General features: G+C 34.2%; 1 protein-coding gene across 1 annotated transcript; it reads left to right on the top strand.

Annotated features, from left to right (window-relative positions):
* Positions 1 to 33: 33 nt before the first annotated feature.
* On the top strand, positions 34 to 9,349 carry LOC114290761 (small RNA degrading nuclease 1). Its single transcript, XM_082919657.1, has 13 exons — positions 34 to 127; positions 400 to 582; positions 671 to 760; positions 1,321 to 1,389; positions 4,256 to 4,399; positions 4,605 to 4,721; positions 4,881 to 4,953; positions 5,929 to 6,029; positions 6,511 to 6,645; positions 6,724 to 6,884; positions 7,935 to 7,940; positions 8,079 to 8,195; positions 8,557 to 9,349. Exons 1-13 carry the CDS (start codon positions 95 to 97, stop codon positions 8,903 to 8,905), a joined length of 1,578 nt encoding a protein of 525 aa, XP_082775783.1. The 5' UTR covers positions 34 to 94; the 3' UTR covers positions 8,906 to 9,349.
* The last annotated feature ends 220 nt before the right edge of the window (positions 9,350 to 9,569 follow it).

A 9,569-nucleotide genomic window follows, 5' to 3' on the forward strand; every position in this document is an offset into this window, starting at 1 on the left:
CAACGAACATAATTATATAAATTGTTTCCTAATTCAACTTCCCGGCTCTTTTCGTATCTCTCTCTCTCTCTCTCTCTCAGACACACACACACAGATGGATAAGATGATCGCCAACGCGGGGAAAGATGTAAGATGATTCTAAGGCTTTAACGTGCTATATATGAATAATTTTTTTTTGTAGTTAATCAACCTATTGCTAAAGGATTTAATAGTTTCTAGTAAAATTAATGAATTTTTTTTTTTTTAGAAATTTAACTTAATTATTGAATATATTATACCAATTGTTGGTGCTGGAAAGGGTAATACTAGATGTGGATCTAAAACTTTGCACTACTTGTGCAAATTGCTGCTCTCTCACTGAAGCTGGTGTTATCTAAAATAACACTTGAATGTTGTTAGGTTCTTGCTATTCTCGTCAAGGCGGCCCAGCAACAGGGGATGGAGGGTAGTGAAGGAGACTGGGAGGTGTTTTTAAGTAAGAATGACAAACTATTCGGGTCTAGAATACGTGATCCAAGAAAGAAGTCCGCTGTTAAATTGGCTCGTTTTCTAAAGACATTTAGCCGAGAGGATGATTTAAAGGTAATTAATTGCACCAAAGTTGTTGCCTTGAAACTAATCTTTTCTCACTTATGTGAAGAATCATTACGACGCTTGTGTTTGTTTACAGTTTTTCGATAACAAAATGCACTGGTATTCTAAGCAGGATATACTTAGGAAATTCATAGAGGAATCCAGAGAAGTTGAATCCCCTGTGCAGGTTTGCTTTGATTTGATTAACATGTTTTTAGTAGTTTCATACTGGGATAAGAATTATATATTTTTGATGAATGTAAATTACATATATGGATTGATTAGGAATAAGTAATTTTTATTCTAGCTTCCTTTTTTTTTTTTTTTTTAACAGCATGCCGTTGCCTGATTTTCCTCCTTAATCAATATTCTAGTCACAAGATTTTGATGTCTCAAGCTTTGAGTTTCATTTATGTTGTAAATTAAATGCACATTCTGTCTTGTTCTCAGTTTAACCACATTAATATTAATTTGTTTGACTAAAAACTGAGTCTTTCCAGTCTCATTCAGTATTATGCCCTTACTTGTTTTCATAAAATGTTTGAACTGATTTTTCAGCACTAGTTTCAGAATGCATCATTAATCTGAAATCACTTATTGGTGTTTTCTACTTTTTCTCGCAGAATTCTTCGTCTTGTTTGTATTGTAAGGCGGGCTGTTTGTATTACAAATTTGTTAAGCTTTACGTATCTTACTTGTAATTCTATTGAGTATGATCCTTATTAAGTTGTTGTTGTGGCAGTGCAGATGCTGGTTCGCTTAACTCTTGAACACCCACACTACCCATTAGATTATTCATTTCCGTCACATGAGGAGGTTCACTGTCAATTTTGTTCCCTTTTCTTTTCTTTTTTTTGCTATTTATTTTCATATATTGCAAAATACCCATTAGATTATTCATTTCTGTCACATGAGGAGGTTTGCTGTCAATTTTGTTCCTTTTTCTTTTCTTTTTTTTGCTCGACCCCATTTGATGGGACTTAAGGTTTGGTTTGGTTTATCAGATTGGGCTATTGCATTTGCAGCTTGTTCTCTTCTTTACTAAGAAAATTCCTTGCTTTTTGTGCAATAGCAGGGAGAGACATTAGTTGAATATTGAATTTATTAGGAAGTATATGTTACAAATATTGGTTGTTTTGTACTTTCTGGTGCCAAGAGAATTAGTATACTATTTTTTTTGCCGATGATGACACAATAATGAGTGGAAAGACCAATTCAAATTTTGCGAGATATACGGTTACTTCTTGGTGAAAATGCAATCGATATCTATGATCGTGCATGTACCGAAGGAGACAGCTCTAGCTGATACCATATGGAGCATGGTCCAGAAGTAACCACTGTTGTCCCTTTAAATATAGTTGAAAATAGTTAGTCTTAATTTGCTGCATGCTCGTCTATTGCAATTTGAAGAAACGAGACTAAATTCTGCGGGCTAATTATAAAAATTCAATGTTTTTTTGGGGGGAGGGAATCTGTCTTATTCATCTTTGTTTGTTTCATGTCATCTCCAGTTTGTGAGAATTAGGGTTGCAAATGAACTGAGCGGTTCACGAACAGGCTCAGCTCGGCTCGGCTCGTTTAGTAAATAAGACGAGCCGAGCTCAAGGTCGAATAAGCTCGGCTCGTTTGTCTTTATTTAAATTAAATAATAAATATATTATTTATATATTAAATAAAATAAATAATATTTTTTATTTAAATAATATAAGTAATATTAAAAAAATCTCATTAAGCCAAGCTGAGTCGAGCTCAAGTTTCATTAATATTAACGAGTTGAGTCGAGTCGAGCTCGAGTCCAGTTACTTACCAAGCCGAGCTTGAGCTCAATAAATGAGCTCGATGAGCAAACGAGCCAAGCTCGAGCTTAGCAAAGCTTGGCTCGACTCAGCTCGTTTGCAACCCTAGTGAGAATTCCCTTTACACTAACCCGACCTATTTATAAAAGTGTTAACCTGATTACGATTTGCATGCCATGATTAATGTGCACATCCTATTTGTTATGTACTAAGAAGTACGGACACTTCTAAGAATGTGACGTATCCGTGTCGTGTCCATGTCGGCCACCGACACTCTTAAGACACGTGTCCGACACTCTTCAGAATGTGTCCTATTTTTAAAGACCCGGACACTCGTTGGACACTTGGAGGACACATGTGTTTATTGCTTAAATACACGTGTCTATTGATTAGACACATGTGAAACTAATTATAAGTTTGAACAAAACAACTTAAGATACAATAATAAAACAAAAACCATATAAATTTATAGGAATTAGTGTCACATTACATTTTTTTTATTATCTTTGAATGATATATTCATATATATAACATATAATAAATATATAAAATTATATATCATGCATGTCCCTCGCGTGTCGTGTCATGTCGTGTCTTGCATTTTTTGAAAATTAGCGTGTCGGCATGTCTGTGTCCGTGCTTCTTAGGTTATGTATACATGTTTAATCCATTAACAAGAATAAACACAGATATTCATCGACATCTACAATGACTATATGATATCCATAAAAATTCCTCAAAAATTCATGAGTAATCCACAAAAGTAGAAGTTGAAAAAATCTCACAAATAGTCAAATAGATAAAAGTCTCAATCAACACAATTAGCTAAATTAGTATCCAAACTAGTATGACTTCCAATAATAAAAAGTAACAACCCCAAAAAAAACTAACACAAAAAATTAACTCATAATTGACTCCAAGAACTTGTACACTAGCACCTTCAAACGGGTTAGACATGTCAAATTCAAGTTATGTAGGTTTGACACTAACCCAATTTGCTTCTTTTTTTTTTTTTTGGGGGTGTGCACGCTATTGTATCGTGTCACTTTTGAGGTTCATGTTTCATGAGTAATCCACAAAAAGTAAAAGTTGAAATAATCTCACAAATAGTCAAATAGATAAAAAGTCTCAATCAACACAATTAGCTAAATTAGTATTCCAAACGAGTATGACTGTCAATAATAAAAAGTAAAATCATAAAATAAAACTAACACAAAAAATTAACTCATAACTAACTCCAAGAACTGCTACAATAGCACCTTTAAATGGGTTAGACATGTCAAATTCGAGTTATGTAGGTTTGACGTTAACCCAATTTGCTTTTATTTTTTGAGTGTGCGCGTTATGGTATTGTGTCACTTTTGAGGTTCATGTTGTTAACTAGTCAACCCTAACTGGCCAACTTCGTATCTAGTTCATGTAGTGTCAAAAATTTCAACTTGAGTTTTTTTCATGTCCAACATAAATTCTTTGAAAGTGAAAGCATATGTCCAAGTAAGTTCATTTGCTGCAAACCAACAAATAAGAGGTGTTCTATTTGCTTGTATTTAATGGAATTTAAGTTTTTTCCAATATTGTTAATTGACGGTTTCTACTATGAGGCATCAATAGACTATTTTAGTAATTTTTTAATTTTCTTGTTAAAATATGAAATAAAAAAAATTAGTATGTTTAGAATGATTTTTAATTTTTTACAAAAATATGTGCGAAAAGTAAAAAGATAATAAAATCTTTGACTTTTTAATTTTTTTTAATAATTTTTTAATTTTTAGAGTAAAATAGTGAGTTACAAACGAGGCCAGTAAACAATGAAGGTTTCTTTTAGTTTTTGATTTCCTTTACGGTTGATTTTTTTATGCTAATTGATTTGTGTTGTCTTCTTCTAAACTTCAGGGATGGTTGAGAATGAAGCTCAGTACAAACCAGATAAGAAATTTCCCAAAATGCTTGCCGTTGATTGTGAGATGGTTCTCTGTGAAGATGGCACTGAAGCTCTAGCGAGGGTTTGTGCTGTTGGGCACGATCTACAGGTACTGTTTGAGCTTGTTTTCAAATTTTTGTGCAGCATGACTTCGTAATACCTCCCTCTCGCCTCACGCACAGAAACACAGGTGCAAAAGAATTACCTATGTTGCAACTAGTTTGACAATTTTAGACATCTTAGAGGTCTCAATTGAACAATTTTCTTTTTACTTCCCAAGTTGATGTGGTGTTTTGGAATTTGGAGTTTTTCAGGTCAAACTTAACGAACTTGTAAATCCGAATAAAACGGTTGCAGACTATAGGAGTGAAATTACTGGGCTCACTGCAGAAAATTTGGATGGAGTAACTTGTTCATTGGCTAATGTACAGGTAATATGTGGTTAGTTTTGAAGTAAATTGCAAACAGCACAGCCAAAAATATAATTAGGTAAAAGTTTAATATATAAATAACTAAAAATCATCTGAAATATAAAATAACTAAATGAATAAAAGTTAGTTGGAATGTCTTTCTCTCTGGCAATTTTATAGGAATCAATGAAGAAGCTTTTACGGGATGGTAAAACAATATTAATTGGCCACAGTTTGAACAATGATCTAAAAGGTAAGCTAAGTTGTATGATTTAATATTAATTTTCCTTCTAAATATTTCTATTTGCATGACAGTTTAAATAAGTATTATTCTTCGTTAATATAGTTATCCCATGTATTTGTTTGCCATTTGGCTACTAGCTGTCGTCTGATTTTAATTTCTTACATCTGTTTTTGGAATCGCACATTTGTGATTTGAATTGTATGATTCAATACAATTCAGGAGGTGATTGATAAAAACAGATTGCATGAATCGTAAATCTCGATGAATCGTAGAACTAAATTGCTGAATCGATCAATTCATTGAATTCGATTTTTGGCCCCTTTTTGTTTTGGTTTTTTTGCTGGAAAAGGGTTCGAACAATCTTTTTAAGGTCGTTAGGGTTATTATATTCCATCCTCCCTCCCTCCCTCTCTCAAAGACTCAAATCCTAGGGAAGAAAAACTCTTTTTTTTCTCTCTCTACTATAATCTACGCTTACATATTTAACTTTATTCAATTTTTTGCACTTACCAAAGGAATATTTTGAAGGCATTAATTGAGTTTTTTTACGAAGTTTGAAGATTTGGGAAATTGAGTTATTGTTGCTTTGAAATTTAGAGTTTGGGTTTGTTTGCTTTCTTTATTAAAAATAATTGATGAAAAATATGTAAAAGGGAAAAGAAAAGGTTGTGATCTTACATGGGACCACTGTACCAATGATCCCACTTCCCGTCATAGAAGCGTCTTACCTATTAGAGCCTTTTTCATTGATTTATGTCTAAAATTTTCATATATATAATACATTTTTAATATCTAATGCAATAGATATATTTTTCTATGTAAATTAGAAATTATGACCAAATATTTATGATTCACGACTTGATTTGACTCACAATTCCGAAAAAGACAATTTGGATTTACTATTTGTCAACTATTCTTACACCAAGTTTGTGCTATTTACTACCGATAGCTTTGAATAATATTTTCTCGATTTTTTACTTACAGCTCTAAAGTTAGATCATGGAAGAGTGATTGACACCTCTTTGATCTTCAAGCACGGGGATGAGGCTAATTTCAGAAGACCTTCTTTGAATAACCTGTGCAAGGCAAGTTGTTAATCATGCACACATGCATGTCTCTTTGTGCATGTGGTATTGATGTCATATTTGTTTTTATTTTACAAACTTGTCAAACCTATCATTTACATCTGGCCAGTCTCTCTCTCTCTCTGTGCACATGCCTTTTACAAATGTACTGTGGCAATTGTTTTTTGCAACCTATTTAAGTACCAAATTCCTTGAATAATTTTCTAGGCATTGTTAAAGTCCAATATTCTTTTTGTATTTTTATTCATAATTCCATTTTTATTTTTTTTTTGGATTTGTCATATTTGTCATTTTTTTGCCTGAATGGGTTGGTCTCTTCAGAACACCAGCGGACTATTCTCTATATTTCCTTGTTTACTGTCTCATTGGTTCATCATTACATTAGTGTTCCTAGATGCTGCAATTTCTGCATGCCCTTAGTTGGCTAGTAGGTATGTAGATCAGTATGCATAGTTGAATTGTTCTGTCAATTGTTTCACAGGCTGTGTTGGGATATGAAGTCAGGAAGGAGGGTGCTCCCCACGATTGTCTAGATGATGCAACCGCTGCAATGAAACTAGTTCTGGCCAAGATAGAGTCTGGATTAGACAATGCTATACCGCTGGTTCATGAGGGTGTAAGTTTCGAAATTTAAGTCCTGCTTGCTTCCAAACGAATATAAGAATGTCAATTCATTGTATCTTTGACCTTGTAGGTGCCTGAGATCAAAAAGTCAAAGCTACTTCTCCACAGGATACCAGTCAATGTGCCCGGTGAAGAATTACATAAAATTATTCCTGGAGACTTTACAATTGAGATCAGGGTCAGAATATCTATAACCGTTGTTTTAAGTTATTGTTTGGATGAGCTTGATTAGTGGAACCTGGTAATATATATACCATGCATGCTACCTTGCCCATATTTTGGGACTATTGTTTATGTTCCTGCAAAGACCTCTGTACTATTCATTAGAAATTGATCCTGGGATTAGGATATCTGTTGACTGGGAAATATTGTTGACCTATTGCGAGATTTTCATTGCAATGAACTGCACAAAGATAGTATTGGGTCTGTCCTAAGGTTGTTGGCTAGGTGAATCAACCTTTCCTCATAATCGAGAAGCGGAATTAGCCCTTGGGCAACTTGAGAGATTCTGCTTATTTAACTTTCTGCATAAGCTGATTTAAGCAGAAGTTCCATGTATAAGTTGGAGCAAACATGCAAGAATAACTTAAGCTAAAAGTTACCTGTTTTAAGCTGTACCAAACAGCTACATTGAACTACTTAGAGATTTTCATTTAATGTTTTGGGGTTTTGACAGTTTGCCCCCAAAAAGATGCTCAAATGTGTAGTTGCCCCCCAAAAATATTTATTTGAACAATTTGTTCTTTGAAATTGTTTAAAACTGCAATTGGCCCTCTAAAACTTCCCTTAGTTAGGGGACATTACTACAGTTGATTTAAATTTAGTGGCAATTTGCTTCAATTAATCATTTAGGGGTCAATTGCACCTTGAACATTTTCCAGGGACAATTTGCTCAAATTGATCTTTTGAGAGACCAAATCACACTTGAGCATACAGTTGTTAAAAGCTCTTAATTTAATTTAATTTTTTTGGCTGCATCATTATGTGAACTGACAAGAAATTGACAATGTAAGAATAATTCTCAAGGATGAGATCTTTCTTGCCCGAAGGGTGGCCCATATCCTACAAATATTTGAAAAAATAGATGGTGGGCCATCAACTTTTGCACTGACCATAACTTAACTTAGACGAACAATAATATTTGTTCTATACATCATGAAAGGTTTCGTAAGGTAATTGCTTATGCAAAATGTGAATATTGAGCTTGAAGGGAAAGGTCAATTTTGTTTTTGGATAAACATCCAATAAAGTTCTTTTAATGATGTTATGAACTTATGACAGCGTAAGGTAATGTATGCAACACAATGACACACACACACACAAACACTCTCTCTCTCTCTCTCTCTCTCTCTTAATTTTAAAATTTAAGTATATTGTAGGCTCTTTTTTTCCCTGTTCATTATGAAAAGGCTGATGTGGTGAATGATTTGGTGGCAGCCCAACAAAAAGGCTGGAGGAAAGAAGTATTCTGCCTTTGCCAATTTTAAGAATCAAGAAGAGGCAAATCAAGCATTTGAAAATATCGATGGATACCAAGAAAAGGTATTTCCCGGATGAGAATTTCTCTATATCTTGCACAACTTATATTATCTGGAAAAGGTGGCCCGTGTATGTAGCTATATGTATATCCTTACTTTCCCTTGAAAGCAACAACTGAAGCTAACCCTGATGTAACATAGCTTTGCTAGTTTAGAGTTAAAACTTCATCTCATCTCTAACACAAAGGTATTCTTCTTTGTTTAGGTGTGAAAACCTAATACTCCTGTAACAAGTGCCTTTGGTCTGTAATTCATTAGTGCCATCTTTATACAACATTTTCCTGTGATTTTTGTTGATAGTCTTCCATTTGAACTATCTCATGCATAGGAATTAAATTTTGAATTTTGTTGATGCCTTGTGTTAGGACTCGGACTACACAGAAATGCGTTTCATTCCAATATGATTCCGAATCAATTGATAGCTTTTGTGTTCGTAAAATGACAAGTGAGGGTTTTCTTGGCCAAGTTTCATCGAGGAAAAGATCATTCCAAGTTGAGAAGACCACCACAGGCGAGTCCAAGAAGTTGAAGTCAGGTCAGGAAGCTGGAGAGCAGACTAAGGCAGGGTCAAACCTTTGTGATGGTCACTTAAAGGAGATTGAAAGACTGACGCAAGAACTGAGACAGAGGGATGAGGAAATCTCTGACTTGAACAAGATCATAGTTGCTCTTACAAGGAAACAAGGACTTTTCTCAACAGTGTTGGATGCTTAAAAGAGTGCCTTTTCATTGATGGCATTTTTGGCGGTTGGCAGGTGAGTTTGGCTGGAGAGTAACCCAGGGATGGTGATTATGACTCTGCTGCTGAATTTTAAATGAGATTCGGAGGGATAAAATGTAGTGGTTGTGGTTGGATGTGCTTGCATTGGTGGCATGGCATCATTTTGGGTACAACTTTACTGCTTGTGTTTGGAATTTTTGGTGCTGATGGAACCAAAGGTCTTTGCTACTAACACTCTGCCATGAAGTACATCATTAACTATTTCATATTTTTTTTTTTTTTTGGTTTTCTTCTCTATTTTTAATGAACTCTCTATTTGTTTGAACTATGGGGATTCCGTCTAGTATAGAATAGTAGTATGAACTGATAGTTCTGGTGTTAGGAATGTACTGTTTAATCATTTTGATGATTATGGAAACTTCTAGAATTGTCTGGCAGCTTGTTCAAGTCATGGTTAATTGCCCATTGTTCTGCTCGTGTTTTAACAAATGGTTATGCGATAAGTCCAGTGGATAAATATTTGGAGACCTTAATTTGCCTCATTCATCATTTCGTGTTGATCTTAGCCTTCCAGCAAGATTGAACAGTAATGACAAGAGTGTTTTTTCAGTTCCTATGTTATTATGAGTTGAATGAGAAAATTAATTTTCTTGCAAA

Source organism: Camellia sinensis, chromosome 1 (assembly GCF_055761805.1).
Source record: "Camellia sinensis isolate YWXY chromosome 1, ASM5576180v1, whole genome shotgun sequence".
NCBI classification, from domain to species: domain Eukaryota; kingdom Viridiplantae; phylum Streptophyta; class Magnoliopsida; order Ericales; family Theaceae; genus Camellia; species Camellia sinensis.

Bases quoted from the DNA above. Each gene is read 5' to 3' on its own strand.
- LOC114290761 (XM_082919657.1), top strand. From the start codon at position 95: ATGGATAAGATGATCGCCAACGCGGGGAAAGAT. The intron at 761-1,320 runs GTTTGCTTTGAT...GTGGCAGTGCAG, and splicing joins AAGTTGAATCCCCTGTGCAG to ATGCTGGTTCGCTTAACTCT. The intron at 4,722-4,880 runs GTAATATGTGGT...GCAATTTTATAG, and splicing joins GTTCATTGGCTAATGTACAG to GAATCAATGAAGAAGCTTTT.